Consider the following 21,089-nt stretch of genomic DNA (forward strand, 5'->3'; position numbering starts at 1 on the left):
TTGGGATCCTTTTGTTTTAAAACATATCAGTAATTAATTTTGTCTCCTCCCCAGTCTTCTTTTCTTCTGTGTAGTAAATGACTGTCATAAGTTTAGCATTACTAACGTTTTGTGGGTCTTGGGCCCTTCTGAGCTGAAAGCTCGAGAGCATTTTCTCCTGCGCTCCCCCAGTCCTCAGCAAAGAAATGTCATCACAGATGCACAGAATCTTCCTTAGACTGTGAAGAGGGGTCTCAGACCCAAATGCCCAGTTGGAATCTCTTGGCACTTAGAGATGTCAAACCTAGAGCCCTGTCTGGGAAATCCTATTTGTCTGTTTTGGAGAATTTGTTCAGCTCTCAGCAGACACAGGATCTAGTTTGGGCAGAGCCCTTCCTCTCCTGTGAAGCTCTAGTCACTCCCACTGCGTCATGTTGCCGTTTGCTACCTGTTTCCTACTAGAAGTTTCTACCGCGGAGCAGGGAGCAGCCACTTCACCTCACAGTTCAACATCTCCACAAAACCCTAATATGAGATCTTGGCAGGATTAAAATTCACTTCCACTAGCAGAATTTTATGTGCATCTTTGTGCTGGCTGCTATGAGAGATCATGTTTATTTAATGGCAGAATAAAAATAGAACTCCTTTCTTCCTGCTTGCTTTCCACCTTAGGGTTGCTTCTGTCTTAGAGGGCCTAGTGTGAGCAGAAGTGGTTGCTTTCTACCTCAAGGGCTCTTCTTTCAGAGATCTAAGCCTTTAATCATTTCATTTTGATGATTTAAGTGATTTTCCCCATCACACCTGTAACTTTTTTCTAGCTTTAATGAGGCATAATGAATATATAATAAATGACACATAAGTTGGGCATGGTGGCACAGGCCTATAATCCCAATTCTTGGGAAGCTGAGACAGACAATTTGCAGGTTTGAGGGCATCCTCAGCAACTTAGTGAAACCCTTAGCAACTTAGTAAAGGGTTGGGGGTATAGATGAAAGGTAGAATCCCCCTGGGTTCAATCCCTAGTACCAAAAAAAAAAATGTATTTAAAATACATACACTATAGACCTATAACCACAATCAAAATAATGAGTATATTTTTCAACTCTCAAAATTCCAGGCAACCACTGATCTTTTTTTTATTATGATGCATTATTATTAGGCATTTTTCCAGTTTTACAGATGAGAAAACAGGTTCTGAACGGTTCAATAATCACAAACCAGTAACTGGTGAAGCCAATTTTCAACACAAGTTTTTCCAATTCCAAAGACCAAGATTTTTCCCTAACATTTTCTGTCTCTTAAGATTGTCCAGAAACAGTTACAGTTTTCTCCTATCTTAACTTGTTTTAATCTGAAGAGTCCCATTGGGAAGCATGGGGAAGAGATGTAGAAAAGAGTTTTGAAAGAGAAGTTCAAAATGAGGTAGGAACAGGATGGTACATGTCAGAATTTACATCCATAGTGAAAGACGGTGAGGAGAGCCCATCCAGGCAGCGGAAGCCATGGACTTCTATTCTTGGATGAATTTAAGAAATCACTTCTGAGCCAGGCGTGGTGGCGCACACTTGTAATCCCAGTGCTTGGGAGGATGAGACAGGAGGATCGTGCAGGTTCGAAGCCAGCCTCTGCTGGCTTAAGAGACCCTGTTTCCAAATAAAATATAAAATAGGTCTGGGGGTATAGCCCGGAGGTAGAAGGCCCCTGGGTTTCATCCCCAGCACCACCAAAAAAAAAAAAAAAAAAAAAAAACAACAAAAAAAAACACTTCTAGAGAACATCCTTTAAGTTGGATTGGTATTTAGATTCTAATACCATAAAAAAAACAAAAAGCAAAGACCAATCTTAAAAATCTTTGATATAGGTCATCAAAAGAGGACATGTCTTCATGATTTCTCCCAGGAGAGCTTGTGGTCCGAGCCCTGGGAATGGTTTGTTCAGGAATGACCATTGTGAACAGTTAACTGTTACTCACATGGGGAGATTTTATCTGCAAGACCTCCCAAGTCACTCATTCCCTCTGGTCCCACGTTTGCTTTATGGCAGACACCAGCTGGCCTGGAGCCTGGGGCTTTTATTATCATTCAGGATCTTCCTTTGCTCTGGGTAATTTTTATATTGTATATTTCTACACTTGATCTTAACCAAAAGACCGAGAAGTGATCATATCATATATTTCTTGTACATACAAATAAAAATATGAGTAAGGAACATTTAAGGACTTGTCTTCTTTGTGATTTTTGGGACCTGTCAAAAGGGACTTTAGAGGCACTCCATATTCTCAGTTTTCCATTTCTCAAATGGGCTCAGTGGGTCTCAAGTGTTTTCTCCCAAGATCTTAAAGTCACTCAGAGATCACGATGCAACTAGAACCAGGATGTCTGAGTCTCTGTCCACCAGAAAGAGGGCACCCCCTGTCACAGTGGCTGCCTTCCCCCTCATGCATTTGTCTTTTCTCCACCCATAGGTCCTTCAGAAACCAACCCCAGAACTCAAGCAACAGCTGGCTGCTTTCTCCAAGAGAGTTGCTGGTGCAGTGACTGAGCTCATCCAGGCAGCGGAAGCCATGAAAGGTGGGTCAGGCTCTCTCGTGGACTTGCAGGGCCTTCTCCAAGGCAGTGCCTAGTACAGAGAGCTAAAGAGAGGAATGGCACCAGAGCTGGAAGACGCCTAGTGAGGGCCTTTTTAAATAAATGGACTTAGAGTTAGGTTTAAAAAGCAACATCCTCTCCGATGCAAGTGTCTTCTCCAGTCTTTGTATTAAAGCCATCTACTTACACTACAATCCTAGGCTGCCCACTTCTCTTAGGAGTCTGGCCATTTACTGTATCTGTATTTTCTTTCATCAAGATATTCTCATGCAAACAGTACCCTCGTGTTGAGAAGACAGTGCCTGAGCTGTTTGCAGCCCCTTCTCGTTTTCATGGAAGCAATCAGTTCACCTGGGCAAGGTTTTTTCAACAATTTTCCTTCCTCTGGATTGAACAGAGTGGCTGTTTTTCAAGTGTTTCTGGAAGAAAATTGCAAATCTCTATGGTCCAGAGTCTCCTGAGTTTTCAGTTAGAAGGCAGAGTCAGGTTCATGAATCTGGATCTTTGAAGCTATTGTTGATGGCCACTCCTTTGGGTAGGACTGTGCAGACTGACTCAGAAAGCTAGGTTAGTTCTCTTTCCCTCACAGCCACACAGTGTTTATGAGAGCCAGAGACAAGGTCCTTTAGAACAATGCAGATAGTAGGCTCCTGGAGCCTCCCTGCATGCACATTCAGAGACTCCTGTGATTAAGTCAGTACCCTGACATCTGCACCTTCCAAGAATGACCTTTTTTTGGACTGATTTCAGGAACAGAATGGGTGGATCCAGAAGACCCAACTGTCATTGCAGAAACAGAATTACTGGGGGCTGCAGCATCCATTGAAGCTGCTGCTAAGAAGTTAGAACAACTGAAGCCAAGAGCCAAACCAAAAGTGAGTGTCTATTTGTGGCTGCCTGTCTAGTGTCAATCAGTCTTTCAGTGGGTGCTGTGAGATGGAGCTCAGTGTGCTGCCGGGAGCTCGTCTCCTTCCCAGTGGCTAAACGAGCAAGCCACAAACCTGCTCTACCTGCCCAGCACCTTTCTACAGAGTATGGAAAAAACCAGTGGGTGAGTCTTTCAAGTTAACCACCCAGAAAAATACCTCTGGTTATCCAGAGGAAGATTCGAGCATTTATAATCTTGAATCAGTTCCATTATATAAAGCAAGTGGTGGCCGGGCGTGGTGGCACACACTTGTAATCCCCGCGCTTGGGAGGCAGAGACAGGAGGATCGCGCAGGTTCGAAGCCAGCCGCGCGCACTGGCTTAGGAAACCCTGTTTCCAAATAAAAATGTAAAAATAGGTCTGGGAGTGTAGCCCGGAGGTAGAAGGGCTTCCAGGAACCCCAGTACCACAAAAAAAAAAAAAAAAAAAAGCAAGTGGTGGGTGCTTCCTGCTGGAAGTGCCTCATACATACTAGATGGGAGGTGGTCAGTTCTAGGTCTCTGGTGTCCATTATGCCTCTTACAGAATAATCACAACCCTAGATCTTTCCTTTTCTTGGAGTCAGTAGAGGACAATGTGAACCTCCAAGGGAACCCATTTAATAGCCTTTCTCAGAGTGTACTAGGGATTGTGGTTGTCTGGTTTGTTTTTTCCATCTATGTTTGTCATCTAGATAAATGTTTAAAACTTAAGGTCGTGAGTGTATGTTAAAAAAAATAGCCATTTAAAGGAAAAGCGTAATTTTAGATTAAGCAATAGGAGAACACTTTCTGAATAAAAGGATGGTGAGCTAGTCTCGGGAAAAGCCAACCCCGGTAAGAGGGCCTCCCTTCAACCCACCCTCCATGACCATCCTCAGCCGGAAGATGGTAGAGATATCTCCCCCCACCCCAGTCAAGCAAGTCCTTACTGGTACCTATAACTTGTCCCCTTTCCAAGGACCCAAATACCTTAGGAAACGAAATCTGGCTCTTTTACTTAAAAAAAAAAAATTGGATTCCCCCAGTTTAGGTATGCTTAAAAGTATACCTTGTTTTATAAGACCGAAGAGCACTGAAATGTACCCGCTCAACAGCAGTGCCTGGGCTGCTGCAAAATAGACCCAAGCGTAAACTGAGTCACCAAGCAGGGAACATTCTTAAAACCTACAAGTTCTCAGAAACCATCTCCTAATAATCACTGTAGTTGTAAAGGCATTTACAATATTTTCTCACCAAGGAGTGATTAGGAGTTTTGACTTCTGATTTTGAGTTTACCAGGGTTCTCTCTGCTGACCTCTACCCTGAGATTCTTGAATTATCTGATATTATCAGACTTTTTCTTACAAAATTAACTAAGTTGCAGAGACTGGCTTCAAACCTGTAAGCCTCCTGTCTCAGCCTCCCCAGTACTGGGATTATAGCGACAACTCTATATTCTTGTTATGTCCTTGTTTCTGCTCTGTAGATCGAGTTGACCATGAATGAAAAGTGTACGTTAGACTGAAGAATCAGCACTGATTAAGATTTAAGAGTGGCACTTACAAATGGTCTTTCCTTTTCCCTCGCCTGTCTTATCCCAAGTGTCCCCTTCCCACAAGTGGGGCAGTGCCACGTCAGCCGGGGCCCAGAAGGGCCAACGGGTCCTTCTGATGGAGAGCTTGTCTGGTGCTAACGTAACGCTGACACCTCCCCGTGTTCTACCCTCACTGCAGTCCCTTTGTGCTGCAGGGGCTCTGAGCTTCAATCTGTCCAGGCACTTATTTACTTCACAATTCTTGATTGGAAAAACAGACTTACTACAGAACCCCTATCCCTTAGCATGTTGTTAAAATCTTCAAATGATATGAGATAGTAATGATAATTAAATGAAATAATATGTGAACATAGTCCCTGGCATGCAGTAAGATTGGTAGCTGGGCATGGTGTTGCACACAGGTAACCTCGGGAGTTGGAAGGGTGAGACAGGAAGATCGTAGGTTCAAAACCAGGCTCGTCAAGTTGGCGAGACCCTCGGCAACTTAGCAAGACTCTTTCTCAAAATAAAAATTAAAAAAATAGGGCTAAGGATATAACTTGGAGGTAGAACCAAAAAATAAAAAAGTACCAATAAAAAAGACTCAGTAAATGGGAACTACATCATAATCGTTACCATAATTATCACCAAAAATAGACAGTAGACTTCTAGGACTCATCTCTTTTCTAAAAAAAATGCCTAAAATATTCATTATTTCAAATGGTCTCTGAAGGGGGGGGCATATTGATCAGGGACAAGGCTGGTGCCAGGCAGCATTCCAGGTCCATCGTGTGGATTTAGTCATCGGATCCTGCAGAGTCCATGGAGATCTGAGGCACCAGGAGGCCAGGCCCTTCCACAGTCAGACCACAGGGCTGAGGGCTGAGCGGGGAGGGTGCACATGGCCGAGTGGCAGCTTTGGGCTGTCCCATCCCCCCTGACCCCCACTGTTACCCACTGTCAGAGAAGGCTGGTCCAGTGCCGGGTGGTGGTGTGCATGTGTCCTTCCCCATCTGTCCCTCCTGAGGAGCCCTGCCTGAGGAGGAGGGATGGAAGGAAGCTGTGTGAGCGAGGGGCTGCTCGTGGCCTTGTGTGCAGCCATGAGAAGCTGGATCTGAGGAGCGCTGGGGGATGAAATCCAGTATTGAGACTGGATTAAAGGATCAAATTCAGCACTGCAGTTGAATTAAAGCAAACTGTGCAGTTATTATAATGGCCGCCAGGACTGTGTAGCATGACGAAGATGCCCGTGGTATACCATAAAGGGAGAAAATAGACAAACGTATATACTCAGTATGATTGTACCTACTTAAAAGTGCTTACATAAGGAAATGAGGGAAGAATATTCAAAATGATGGGGAAACTGGAGTGATGGGGGAAGTCTGTGTTTTTAAGTATTTATAAAACAATATTTTTTAAAGAACAGCATTTAAAAACTGGCAACCAAGCTGGGTGTGGTGGCACATACTTGTAATCCCAGTACTTGGGAGGCTGAGACAGGAGGGTTGCGGATTCTTGGCCAGCCTCAGCAACTTAGTGAGGCCTTCAGCAACTTAGTGAGACCCTGTTTCAAAATAAAGAATAAAAAATAGGGGTGGGGGTGTGGCTCGGATGTAGAATGCCCCTGGGTTTAATCCCCAGTACCCCCAAAAAATTAGCAAGGAGAGCTGAAGCAGGCCAGTGAGAACTCCCTGCGCCCCTCAAGGGTCACGGCCATGTGTATTTACAGAGGGTTTAACAGAAGAGCTGAGGATCCCCTCAATGAAGGTCCAAGTTAATGTCACTGAGGATCTGAGTCCTTAGGTAAGGGAGCCTGCTACTGTAGGTGGCTCCACGGTCATGCTGGGAAGGGTGCTTGGTACCTGTAGAACACGCTAGAATGCCCTGCTGCTGCTCTCTGCCTGATGACCAAAGGCCTGTGTCACATGGATATTTTCTATAAAGCTGTTTGGAAGAAACTCTCAACCCAAAGTATGGTTTTGTGTTTGTCTAGCAGGACCATCCACTTTGTGAAAACTTCTGCAGAAAGTAAGACATCCTCTTTGCCTTTATAAAGGAATCCAGGCCAGGCATGATGGTGTCCATCTGTAATCCCAGTACTTGGGAGGTTGAGGCAGAATATTGCAGGGTCAGGACAGCCTTAGTAACACAGTGAGACTCAGCAACCTAGTGAGGCCCTTTCCAAACAAGAAATAAAAAAGGGCCTGGGGTGTAGATTGAGAAAGAATGCCCCCCATGTTCATTCCCCAGTACCACAAAAAATAAAAATAAATAAAGGAATAAAGGAATTTAGTTGTCTAGTTTGAAAAATGATAAAAATCTGGCTCCAAAACCAACCAGTACTCTGAGATTAATTCCCTGTCTCCATCCTTTCCCATAACTTTAAAAAAGAAAAACCTTCAAGATCCCATAAATAAACAATTGCTCTTACATCTCTATCCTTATAACTCTATCCAGCCCTGCCACACATGCACACATACATGTACACACCCACAGATGTCTTCTCTTTGTCACGGGCGGGGGCAGGGAGGGTGGGATCTGCACTGCTTGGTGGAACAGTTTTTGGAAGGGATGATGATTCTGTTTAAACTGTTATGCTGACCACATCCTTGGGTTGCCTGTTCTAAAAGAATAGTCCATGGTTTATGAAGATGATTTGTATATATTCCAACCTCAGGCCCTTAAAATAGAAGCACCTCCTTTTGCCTGGAACCTCCCAGGTATGAACGAGAGCAAATGATGTACTGTGGAACCCACTATGCCCAGGGGTGGTGCAAGGGCACAGCGAAGGTGCCCAAGCTCTGGTGCCTGTGTTGACGGCGCTGAAGTCCTGCACTGGTGCCCACACCCTGCAGCTGTGACCTCAGTGCTGTGCCTAGTCTCAAGCTCAGTCAAACCTGGATGCCTTTTCTGCAGGCCTCTGTGTGATATGTTTGATATATTAGGTTGTAATTTAATCCAACTATATATCAAACATATTCCTACAGTGTCCTGCCCTGTCTCCGGGGGTTCCTAACAAAGTTCATAAGGCGACAGGAAAGAGTGTAGTAAAATCACAGCAGACTTAGAAGATGGAGCGCCCGTTGCCTTCATTATGTTGTATTCCATTTCTTCTTAAAGCTTTTGAGACCTGTATAAATATTACTAGGCTCTTTGTTTAATATGAAAACAAATCATAATTACTTATGTTGCATAAGAGCTTGAGATATTTTGTACAGCTTAGTTGTGTGTGTGTTTTTTAAAGAAATAATGGACGATTCCAGCACATGTCTGTGACATGAGATGAAGGTCAGAATTATATCCTCCAAACACATCTAATATATATTTCATTTTTATCCTGATCTTCTATTTAAAACTTAAGTAATTTGGGGCCTGGAAATGTAGTTCAATGGTAGAGTATTTGCCTAGTATGCAAACAACCTTGGGTTCAATCCCCAGTACTATGCCCCCAAAAAAGTCATTTTTATGATGAAGTTTTTAGTTAAAATTCAAGAAATACAAATTAATTACTAAGCTTTCCTTAACAAGATCTATAAGCCAAATTAGCTATATATCAAGTGTATGGGTGGTGAGCCACTGGGCTTTATATAACCCTCAGTTAGAACTAAATGTTGAATCTCTTGTAGGTGAAATTATCAGCAGAGGTTGATAACATTTAGATTAAGCTGACAATCAGAAAGTAATTCTATAGCCTGGTTGGCTGCAGAAAGAGCTTTGGGATTATGAGATGCCCTTTTCTGGTATATGACTGCCGCCTTTGGTTGATTCTGACCTGTCCATCAGAGACACGCCTGTGAAGTATGTGTAAGTTCATTCTGAGTTTTCTCACTAAAAACTTTACAAGCACTGTCTTCTGGAAAGAGAACTACTGCGCTCATAGCTCAAATTTTTTTGGAGGAGAAAAAAAATATTCCTTTAAAAAGTACTCCTGAGAATACAGAGGAGCCGGCCAGCTGGGAGGGGCGAGCCGGCATCCCCGGCCAAGTCTAGAAGCCACCAGCAGGCTGCTTTTAGTTGGGTGTGTAGTGATAGGGTCCCAGACAGCAGCAACAGGAGGCGGTGACGCAGGAGAGGGGTGTGCGGTGTGGCGTCCGGCTCCTGGAGGGGTGCAGAGGCGCCATCCCATCCCCGCAGCCCTTTCCCGCTGAGGAGTGGTCCGTGTCCGCGGATGCCCCCTCCAGGAGGGTTTCAAGGTCCCGCCCGACACCCCACTTTCACACAGCGAGGGGACCTTGGCCTTGGTTTTGAGTCCACTTAATGTTGTTTGACTGAAATGATAAAGGGCCATGGAACAGAAACATTATGAATTTTTAAGACACAGTTTTGAAAGGATATTCAGGTGAAGCCCGTCTGTGTAGTCATGGGTTTTCATGTCTCTGCTGGTGATTTTGCTGCTGACTAGCATGCTCTTGGTGCTGATTAATATGGGGAGCGGGGAAAGGTGTTTCTTCTCCTTCAGGGAGGAGAAGAAAGTAGAGCATCTTCTATATGGCTGAACCGCGGACTTAAGCTCCTGCGCCTCCCGCTGGTTCCAGGACATACGTCTAGGGTTGTGGGGGGGGGGGCACCTGAGAACCCAGCCCACACACATGCCCAGTGACTCCCAACCCTGTAGGCCAGGAGGTCTTAGCAGACCCTCCTGGGACCCAGAGAGGACTCTTCAGAGGGGCATACAGTGTGTCCGTTTATCTGGCTAAGGTTTTGAAAGAATTCTGTTATCCTTTTTATCCACGCTTGCTGTTTAGAGACATTCAAGTGCCCCTCCCATTTTTAAGCGCCTGATGAAATCTCTCAGAATGTTCACCTCAGAAGTAGTGATTATGAGATCATTCCCATAAAATTGATTTTCACAAAACAAAAATAGGAAAGCAATGGACACCATGGGAAAACTGCTCCCCAAAATACTAATTGTGCAAGCCTGCCCCTTCCCAGTAGATGGTCCATTTACAACACGTTTGGGTGCAGAGGGTGGTGCCTGCCGGGTCCCAGGCCTGCCTACTGGGCAAAGTGCTTGCTCCCTCTTCTGTCACCCACTGGGTCTGTTCACAGTGTCCCTGGAGCTTCTCCAAGACCCAGCCAGCCAGGGGGGCGGGGGGCGGTAACCAGGCCAGCGGGTCTGAGCTGTTGGCAGTTCCAGTTGTTCCGGGAGGGCTGGTTTTTGCTAGGACTATTGAGAGTGGCGGCCCTACATCTGACCCAGCCTACAAAAGAGAAGCTGACATAGCTCTTGTGCAGTTTGGCCAAGGCCTCTCCGAGGCACCTCTCGGTCCAAAACAGAAGCGAGCTGGCACCAGCCAAGCTCACCACAGAAAAAAGAGACGCACAGCTGCCTGTTCCGCTCAGGCCTCCAAACTGGCAGGAAAAGCCTCATTTGTTTTACAGCAGCTCTACACGTTGGCTTCCTTTACCCCTAAAAGACATTTAAATTACATGCAAAATGCTCATGCGCTTCAAAAAACATAGCCAATAATTTTTTTTAAGTTTCTGACGTAATATGACCTTGTTTTTAATGGCCAGCATTCTGTAAGATTTTCAGTAACACCAAGGAAAGTGTAATCTCTCACTGCGTTGCTCTCTGATGTACGTAGCTGGTGGACCGTTTGGCCTTGAGCAGCCGTCCCTCACCTGAGGCTATCAAGGAGAGAGGAAGAAGTTATGGTCCTGCCCTTAGACCATCTCCTAAGGGTGCCTTTACCTTCAAGTTCACTGGGGAATGTGGCTACAGGAACATAATTCAGAGAGAAGAGAGCAAGAGAAAGGACACCAAAGGAAACACGGTTCTCCTGCCCAGCAGGCACCGAGGGGCCCCTTAGGGAGGGTGGGCAGAGGCCAATAAAGATGCGGCGGATCTCGGCATGGCGGCATATATCTGTAATCCCAGTTCATGGGAGGCTGAGGCAGGTGGATTGCAGGTTTGAAGCCAGCCTTAGCAACTTAGCGAGGTCTTCAGCCATTCAGTGAGACTGTGGTTCAAAATTAAAAAAAAAAAAAAAAAAAGAAAATAGGGGGTGTAGCTCAGAGGTGAAATACCCCGGGATTCAATCCCCAGTATCACAAGAAGAAAAACAAATTTAGTAGGAAGGAGGCAGGCTCTTAAAAGGATAGAAGAGAAGACATAATTCCTACTAATATTATCAAAGTCTTCTAAAGAATTTAGTGGGAAACTATAGCATGCCTAAGCCAAAGGCCAGGAGAGTGGAGTCGCTCCGCGAGTTACAGACAGAGCACTGATGAGCTGACCCCTGGGGGAGGCGGCGAGGACCCGCAGCCGCGCACCACACAAGGCAGGGGTTACCCAAGGCTCCCCAGCTGTTACTTGAAACCTCCTTTATCTTGAACTTGCCTTTCTCTTCTTAATGAGGTTATAACCAGAAATAGCAGGGAAAATCTTCATTAGAACTATGACTGTAATGCAGGGTTCAGACAGACTAACTTAGCCCAAAGCCTGAAAATCAACTTTTAAAACCACAAAAAACATATACAGTCGTAGAAATAAAACAAACACGAAGCTAATTGCTAATAGTTCTTAAGCAGCAACTGAGCCAAGTAGGCTTTAGATAAATCATTTGCTTATAACCCCCTATTGGATGGGTGGGAAAGAATGAAGAAGAAGAAGAAGAAGTCACTGTAAAGTTATGTTCTCAGAATCCCCAAAAGGCCCAAACCCAGCGTAAAAATGAAGGTGCTCCCTTTGCTTCTTTCCTACTCCAATGGGAGGATTAGATCCGGAAACTTGAGAAGTGTGGCACAAACACAGGGGTCTCAGACACTCTCGTGAGCTGGGGAGCCGCTGGAAGGGAGCTGACCAGAGGGCAGCCTTTTCCAAGAGCGCTCACACCAGGGCCTCGCTTTTAAAAGGTCGGAGCCACAGAAGATGAGCGAGCAGGAAATGTCAGCAGAAGGGTGCTCAGCCCTTCTCGAAGGATGGAAAACCCCAAGTGAGGATAAATCTATCCTTGGCTGGAGACTGCTAGATAGTCCAGGAAAAACAGTGGCCAAGACAAGTGGTGGCCCAGGCAGTGGGCTCCAGCGGAGAAGACGGGAGAGGGACGTTGTGCCGAGGGATGAGAGAAGGGTTCAGCCCTGAGAGGCGGCTCCTGCCCGCACCCTGTTAGGCAATGTAGATGATGCCTTCTGCATCTGGAAGCACTTTCCCTGGAGTCGTTCTGCTAAGTAAGAACACCTCTTGTAAAGCAGGTGTGTTTCCATTTGTTGTGCATGACTGCAGATCACAAACTGTGAATGCTAGTTAAGGGGTGCTGGCAGAGCTTATGACTGACCCCCAGGCCCTCCACCCAGGGCAGTATCCTGCGGCTGAGCACTGGAACTCAGGAGACTCCTTTTGAATGGATGCTTTGATTTAACAAACATTTACCACACGGGCTCCTCTGCCTGACTTTGTGCTAGAGAAATATAAGTTCAATAAAACGCAATGTGTGCCCTGGAGCAAATCATAGGCAGATAGGACTGAGTTAACTGGCCCTTGTTTTCCTTAGTCTAGGCCAGAGGGGTCCATAGAAACCTCCTTTAGAAATAAGATTCCTGGGCCTCCCCCAGGCCACCAAAGCAGGACCCACATCTGTTGACTCTGCAGCTGGGGCTCTTTGGTCCGAGTTTTTTTTTTTTTTTTTTTAAGTTTGTTGCCTTCACTTGCTGCCAGCAGTTATAAAAAATAGAAACAGCAGCATATGTAAAATCGGTCATGCTTTTTTTAAAAATGAAATATTATTATTACTATTATTATTGTTTGGTGCTAGAGATTGAACTCAGGGACATTCTACCTCTGAGCTATACCCCCAACCCTCTTTTATCTTTTTATTTTGAAGCAGGGTCTCCCTAAGTTGCTGAGCCTGGCTGCGAACCTGGGATACTCCTGTCCCTTCCTCCCAAGCACTGGGATCACAAGCGTGTGATCTTGCCCAGTTTAAAGATTATTTCAGCCATCTTAATGGTTGTTACATGATCTACCTGTGTGTGATGGGGGTAGAGGGGTCTCAGGAGTGAGAATTTCACTGTCCTCTGCCTTCCATCAGCCAGAGAGGCAGCTCTGACTGCCCCTGGTTAGGCCAGTGAAGTATTTTAGCTAAGAAGGAGACTGAAAACTGGGTAAGAAGCAAGAAGGAGAGGTTGGGGAGGGGCCCAGGATGGTGGGCCAGGCGCCTGGCCTGCAGTTCCCCACTGCATCCCCAGGAAGCCGGGCCACGCTGCTCCTTTTTCTCCCCAGTCTCTAGGCTCTAGCAGGAATTTTCCTATTAACACATCCTGCATTTGAATTGTGATCCTTTTGTGTAGGAAAGTCTTTCAAACAGCAAGCCCCTCTTCTTTCACAGTAGAGTCAGGTGTATGTTCCCCATCTTGCAGCCCCCGCCTCCCTTCCCAGTTCTGCGCCCCCGGGTGGTGGGAGCTGGAGCTCAAGAGGCCACCAGCCTGCTGCTCAGACCTTCACCCACTCTCCGAGGCTGGGGACCCATTTTCTCTCCAGCTAGAAGACAATTTAAACATTAACTACTGCTGTCTGTTTCCAGCAGAAGAGAAGAGGCGGGCATTTCATCCTAATGATAACCCTGGCCTTGAGTAAGACAGGGGCCCAGCAGACAGACGGCGGGTCTCATCCTGGTCCCAGCAGCAGCCTCTCAACATCACCCTCAGTGCCTGTTATCACCAGCCAGCTTGATGAAGCCTTTCTTGGGAAACTTTCTAATCAGAGAAAATATCTCTTGGAGATAAGGCTTGGTGCAGTGTCTGTTTTAAAGCTAAAGATATTATGAAAGGGAAAATTGGAATCTATCAAAGAGCATTGCAACAGTTGCCAAGGCCAAAAAAAAATCTGTGGGTGTCAGAAGTATCTCCAAGTTGAAGATCTATTTTAAGCACTTTTTTTTTTTAAATTTCCAGAGCAGCAAAAGATGTAGGAGAGGCCCTCCAAATCAGTTGCAATAAAATGATCTGCTAAGATCTAAAAAGGCTTGACATTTAAGGATATTCCATTTTTGTGGATCTTAACTTTTGGGAAATCAGAAATCTGAAGATGGGTCATCCTACCCTATAAAGTAGACTCAATCTGGGAGCCCATGGTGTATCCAGGACCATCTGGGATGAGGTTTGGGGAGACTTGGGAAGCTACCTTGGGCCTCATTTTCCTTGTTGCAAAATGAGAGGTTATTCCCTTTGGCCTCAAAATTTCTGTAATTTCCCCAGTCATTTGATCTGTTGTATGCTTAACTTTCTTTTGCAGAATGAATTTCCAAAACACCTCTTACTATCAATGTCATTAAATACATACACACATATACATATATCCGAACAGATACACACACACTAAGCAGAAATATTTATTTATTTTTATTTTTTGTATTTTTAATTTTTTTAATTTTATTATTTATATTGGTGCATTGTAATCATATATCACATTGGAATACAAGACTTGAGAGGATATACAAGCACACATCATCCAATTAGCCCTCATCCAGCCCCCATCCCATTCCCTCCCCCTCCCTCGATCCCATGCTTCTTTGGTGATTGACTTTGATACATTTGTTTATGTACCTCCTGCGTTTTAAAGAGGCTCCATCCTCCCCTATTCCAGACCCTCTGATTGGTCACCTTAGTTGCTTCACTATAGGGCACTTTCTATAGCTCCACCCCTTCCTGTTGCCCCTTTCCTCCTAGTTTTTGCTGATTAGGGGAAGCATCTGGTTTTTATTTTCTGCGATATTTCTCTGTGCATGCAGTGTTGCAAGTACTGATCCCACTCTTGACAGCCCACAGTAGTGGCCTGGCTACCCGGTGGATTGATCCAGACCTCGCTGGCTCAAGCGGTGGCCTTGCCTCATGGGAGGCCCCAATTCTGGTCTCGCTGGCCCCAACACCAGCCTAACCCCTCAGCTGGCTCCAATCCCGGCCTCGATGGCCCCAGCACCGGCCTAGCCTCAAGGCAGGCTCCTATCCCGTCCTCAGAGGCCTCAGTAACAGCCTTGCCTCACAGAAGGCTCTGATGCTGGCTGCTGGCCCCTGCACCAGCCTAACCCCTCAGCAGGCTCTGATCCCAGCCTCGGAGGCCCCAGCTCTGGCCTTACCTCACGCAGGTTCCCATCCCGGCCTTGCTGGCCCCGGCACTGGCCTAACCCCTCGGCAGGCTCCGATCCCGGCCTCGGAGGCTCCAGTAGTGGCCTTGCCTCCTGTCAGGCTCCAATGCCAGCCTTTGGCCCCAGCATCAGCCTAACCCCTTGGCAGGCTCTGATCCCGGCCTTGGAGGCCCCAGCACCGGCCTTGCCTTATGGCAGGCTCCGATCCCGGCCACGCTGGCCCTGGCACTGGCCTAACGCCTCGGCAGGCTCCAATCCCGGCCTTGGAGGCCCCAGCACCAGCCTTGCCTCACGGCAGGCTTTGATCCCGACCACGCTGGCCCTGGCAGTGGCCTAACCCCTCAGCAGGCTCCGATCCCGGCCTCGGAGGCCACAGTAGTGGCCTTGCCTCCTGTCAGGCTCCAATGCCAGCCTTTGGCCCCGGCATCGGCCTAACTCCTCAGCAGGCTCTGATCCCGGCCTCGGAGGCCCCAGCACCGGCCTTGCCTCATGGCAGGCTCCAATCCCAGCCACTCTGGCCCTGGCACTGGCCTAACCCCTCGGCAGGCTCCGATCGCGGCCTCGGAAGCCTCAACACCGGTCTTGCCTCACGGCAGGCTCCAAAGCCAGCCTCAACTAAGCAGAAATATAATAAATGTAGTTTATTTGAAACCTGCATATAAGAGTACCTTTTATACCAGTGTCTTATAATGAGTTATTTTTGTATTTCAGTAAATAAAGTATATAATCTATCAACCCAAAATATATCTAGTAGAGTTGAATTCGGTTTTGTCCTGAATATTCTCTGAGCAAGACTGGCAGCAATAAGAAAAACATATACAGATCCTGTCTCAGAACTTATAAAATGCTGCCATCATTCTTCCGATCTACTACATGTACATTGAAATTATATTTTGATAATATAGATTGTAAAAAAAAATTGTTGATGGCATGGTGGCACACACTTGTAATCCCTGCATTTGGAAGGCTGAGACAGAAGAATCGCAGTTTACACCCAGCCTCAGCTACTTAGTCCCTCAACAACTTAGTGAGACCCTGCTTCAAAATAAAAAATAAAATATAGGGCTGGGGGTATAACTCAGAGGTAGAATGCCCCTTGATTCCATCCCCAATTTGCAACAAAAATTAGATTGGCATTTCTCATTGTTCAAGATAGGGCCAATAAAAAACAAAGATCAGAAAGAGCTGTGTCTGTCCTATCAGAGGATTCTTGTGAGCTCATAGGAAGACTGATTTTTTTTTTATGGTGGTGGTACTAGAGATGGAACCCGTCTATCTCCGGGCTATACTCCCAGACCTATATTGTTGTTTGTTTGTTTATTTATTTATTTATTTTATTTTGGAAACAGGGTCTCTTAAGCCAGCGCGGCTGGCTTCGAACCTGAGCAATCTTCCTGTCTCCACCTCCCAAACATGGGGATTACAAGCGTGCGCCACCACGCCCAGCTTAGGAAGACTGATTGTGAACCTCTGGCATGAAGGGAGTTTCCCTTGATGCCCAGAGGGGTGGATGGCCTACACTAGCAAAAGCATATCATTTTGAAGTCCCAGAAATTTAGGGTTAAATTCCAGCTTAAATTCTTCACATTGCCCCTGACATGGGGCCCAATATCTCACTTCCCTTAACCTGAGTTTTCTCCCTATAAAAATAAGATGAAGATAATTTCAGCAGAGGTTATGGGGTTTTTTTGTTATTTATTTTCTTTTTTGGTGAAGGGAAGTGAAAACTGAATACGTCAGTATATGTGTCTTATTCAGTAGGAACATAGTAGGTACTTTTAAAAATCCATTGCTAGCCAGGCATGGTGGTGCATGCTTGTAATCCCAGTACTTGGGAGGCTGATGTAGGAGGATCACAGGTTTATGGCCAGCCTCAGCAACTTAGTGAGGCCCTCTACAACTTAGTGAGACCCTGTTTTAAAATAAAAAGTAAAAGAGGGCTTTGTGTAGCTCAGAGATAGTATGTTCCTGGGTTCAATCCCCACTACCAAAAAAAAATTTTTTTAAAAGAGCATTGCTATTGTGCATTGTGAATGTACTTAATGTCATTGGCGTGTACACTTAAAAGCAAATTTAGTACTCTTGTATATTTTACCACACATACAAAGGAAAATGTTGCTATCTCTTAATACCAGCCACATCTTCAACATTCTGTGAGCAAAGGACAGCTTGACCAAGTGACTTAGCATCGCAGAATGTTATATTTTATGAAAGTCATCTAGTCTGACCACGCCACAGGGTGATGCCCCATCCCTCCAAACCTGGAACCACAGGCTCTAACCTGCTTCACTTCCCCAACGCTGCTTCCCAACCTCCTGGGTTGTTTTGGCCATAAGGACTAGGTGGTGGTGAACTTGAACCAGATCCCTAGTGGCCTGACCATCCACACCTGGTATCCAGTGTGCCTGCAAAGGTGGAGCCAAGCTCAGGTGACCGAACAAGTGCCACCTTGATGTCATGTGTCTTGACTTCTTTTCCACCACTAGGCAATCTCTGGCAGATACATAACTCCCTATGTGCTCGGCCACAGAAGTGCAAATGCCACTCCACTTTTATTTTTACCCAAGAAAAATCAGACTTTTCAGAACTAATAGCCATCTTTCCTTTGTTTGGTCTTTTTTTGAGCCTTGAGCATATGCCATGAGTCACTCTTTTGATTTGATTTTGAGCATTGTTGTTTTGATTTCAGTTGTTGGTGCCGCTGGAACCCTTTGAATGTATCTTATTCACAGTCTTGGAATTTCCCGATTTAAAACTTGTATAGGCTATCACTGATGATGGCTTTTACCTTCCAGTGTGCATGCTGGGGGAGAGGGGAGGCAGCAGATGGAGGGGACTCCTGACACCTTAGGCCTTTCTACCCTGGGTGTGATTTGTTCAAAAAAAAGTGATAGGCAGAGACAGAACCAGATGGGCAAGCAGTAAGTAGTTTGGCAGAAGGAGCCCTTGGTGGAGATCAATTGCACGTGACGCGGTTTTCTTTTGATTGTAGCAAGCGGATGAGACGTTGGATTTCGAAGAACAGATCTTGGAAGCTGCTAAATCCATTGCTGCTGCCACGAGTGCCCTGGTCAAATCGGCCTCAGCGGCCCAGAGGGAGCTGGTGGCCCAAGGAAAGGTGGGTGAGCCCGGCTGGCCACGTGCCCGAGCAGTCACGTAGGGAAAGCCACCCAGGAAAGCCCGCCGCTCTGCTCTCCCTGAATCGCCAAGCTCCACCCAGGCCACGGAAAACCCTGTTTGCTTAGACTCAACCAACCGAATTAAAAGTCTGGCTTCTGGGCCTCTCATCTGCTTCTTGTTAAGCAAAGCATCCCATTTCAGGCAGCAATCAAGGCTGAGCGAAACACTTATATTCCCACTGTACATTAGGCTATTTAAAGAGGTAAATTGTCATAGTTTCCTAGTGAATGACCCAATAAGCACCACAGCCCAGGGCTTTATAACACCACTTTCCACTCCACATGGCTCCGTTTGGTCTTAGTATCGCTGCGCTGAATGTTGGCCAACTTTGCAGTTAGCACCTTCCTGAGCCTGTTGGTCAAGAGGCCAGACCGTTTTAACTCGGAGGAGATTTCTTCAGTCTGCTTCATCTCCAGTCATCCATTCTGTCTGCATTAGCATAAAAGCCTAGGTCTTTTTCTAATGGTCCAAAAAAGTAACTCTGGATATGGAACTGCCTTCCAGTTTAAAATATGCCATGTGTCCTGATATTCCCATACAGTATGGGTCTGCTCACCTAACCCAGGTCATGCAGAGAGCCTTTCAGGGCACTACAGAACCCTGTCCAGTTTTAGTCATGGAAATCTGGTCACTGTCAGTTACTTGTGTTTGACGTTAAGAGGCTTTTGGTATCAGCATACAAAGAGATGGACTGTGTCTTGTAGTACAGACAAGAAGCTATGCCCGACTGTGGCTATGCTTCCTCCCTGGGAAGCCTCTTGGGAGGTTAGTTGCATACTTTCACTCTTCAGACCACTGTATGATGTATTACTCAGCATCACCCCATGCGCATCTCCCTGCCTGCCACGCAAGCTTGTCTCTTCATGCTTTTCGTTTAACCCCTATGGGTCGAGCAGCATGCCCGTCTTGTCATGGGTTTTTCATACAGTTCTTGTTGGCTGGCCAACATGTACCCCAAGTGGGTCATTGGACTGAAGAGCCTACTTAAAAGCTTCCATTAGCCGGGCGTGGTGGCGCACGCTTGTAATCCCAGCGCTTGGGAGGCTGAGACAGGAGGATCACACGGGTTCGAAGCCAGCCTCAGCTACTTAGTGAGGCTTTCAGCAACTTAGTGAGACCCTGTTTCAAAATAAAATATAAAAAAGGTCTGGGAGTATAGCCCAGAGGTGGAAAGCCTCTGGGTTCCACCCCCAGTACCACAAAAAAAAAAAAAAAAAAAAAAAGCTGCCGTTTACTTCAACATTACTAACAGGCTGGCTGTGTGCTAACCGTGTCACGAGATAACCAGAAAGTTGACTGTGGATCTGGCAGATTTTCTTTCCTTCAAGGAACCAAGATGTTCAAGCATTTAAAAAGTTGTTAAGAGAGGTTCAGCTGATTCCAGGTGATATGCAGGACATTGGGGTTTTACCTGGCATTCAGCAGGTGACTAAAATTGCTGACAGATCCCTAGTTCAATTTTCAGACTGAGATACTCCTCTCTGACCTTGCAGGCACCTCCTACAGCATTTAGGCATTTCCTCCCACAGGTCTGAATTGCTGCCATGGCTTCTAAGTAGAAACAGAGAGCCTTCTTCTTCCCCTTTTCTCACGTCTCTCCCCGCTCCTTAGCAAAATGATCTGTGTTCCCTTAGGACAAGGGTCTCCACTCATGTGCATGGAAGGAAACTTTCTGTTCTTTCCCAAGATCATCTTCCAGAAACCCATAGCATGGCTTTTCAGGGTCAGTGACTCAGGAGAGATGTGAATTTCCCTTGACTCTTGCATGCGGAGACCATGGTGGCTTCCGTGTTTTACATGGGCAACAGTCAGCCCAGGAAGAAAGCATCTAAGATCAGCCCCAGGTCATCGTTCCCAACCCATTTCCCAGGAACACAGCAGCTGTTGGCTCAGTCGTTGCCTCTCGTGGCCCAGGCAGAAACCAGCCAGGCTGTGCTGGTTCCGTGTGGCCAGGGTCCTGTGAGAGAAAGTGCCACTCTACCCTCAGGCTGGTGCAATCACGCAAGTCCCTGGAGCATGCTACAGTCTAGCTGCAGGGCCAAGGAGGGTGTGGGGACTGTGATCACCTGGGCCTTCCGGCGCTCATGGCGGACTCTCACCCATGTTCCAGGTGGGCTCCATCCCGGCCAACGCTGCAGACGATGGACAGTGGTCACAGGGACTGATTTCTGCTGTGAGTCCCCTTCTCCTTCCTCCCCATTTGCCTGTGGGTCCCCCAGGGGAGGTCTGGGCCCTGGATCACTTTTCTATTGACTGTCCTCAGGCCCGGATGGTGGCAGCCGCAACCAGCAGTCTCTGTGAGGCAGCCAATGCCTCCGTTCAGGGACATGCCAGCGAGGAGAAGCTCATCTCATCCGCCAAGCAGGTCGCTGCCTCCACAGCTCAGCTGCTCGTGGCCTGCAAGGTGAAAGCCGACCAGGACTCAGAGGCCATGAGGAGGCTACAGGTAATGGTCACTGATGCTGGTGGGAAAATACTCCTGTTGGAGCGGGTAAGTGTCGCCAGAGAGGACAGTCTCACTTCCTTGGCATGACCCACCGGGCCTTCCATCAGCCAGCTCTGTTCCACTCTCCAGTCTCATCCTCCGCCACGTGCGTCCACACATTCTACACTACAGCCCCCCTGAGCACATCTCCACCAGGGCCTCTGCCTGGTGCCTGGGCCCTCACTTACCTACGGTGTTCCGGCCTCCTTCCATCTGCCCAACCCAGCAGACTCCTACTCATCCCTCGGGATGCATCTCAAAGTCACCTCTTCCAGGAAGCTCTTCCCAACTCCTGGGACTTGAGCCCTCAGTCCCTCCTCTCCTGCCAGAGCCCCTGGGCCACCACTTTG

General features: G+C 46.7%; 1 protein-coding gene across 4 annotated transcripts in view; it reads left to right on the plus strand.

The window, feature by feature from the left end:
- Window positions 1-21,089, plus strand: part of TLN2 (talin 2) — a gene marked incomplete at its 5' end in the record, with an annotated part of 195,398 nt that overhangs the window by 168,182 nt on the left and 6,127 nt on the right. For 3 of the 4 annotated variants that reach the window (XM_080692222.1, XM_080692224.1, XM_080692225.1), the window contains 5 exons: window positions 2,444-2,549; window positions 3,318-3,442; window positions 18,067-18,192; window positions 20,365-20,427; window positions 20,518-20,700. In XM_080692222.1, the coding sequence (XP_080548348.1) occupies window positions 2,444-2,549; window positions 3,318-3,442; window positions 18,067-18,192; window positions 20,365-20,427; window positions 20,518-20,700 (603 nt within the window). Of the gene's footprint in view, window positions 1-2,443; window positions 2,550-3,317; window positions 3,443-18,066; window positions 18,193-20,364; window positions 20,428-20,517; window positions 20,746-21,089 lie in introns of all 4 variants that reach the window. The other variant, XM_080692223.1, reaches the window with a different exon arrangement.

This window comes from Muscardinus avellanarius (genome assembly GCF_963383645.1).
Source record: "Muscardinus avellanarius genome assembly, chromosome: 3".
Lineage (NCBI taxonomy): Eukaryota > Metazoa > Chordata > Mammalia > Rodentia > Gliridae > Muscardinus > Muscardinus avellanarius.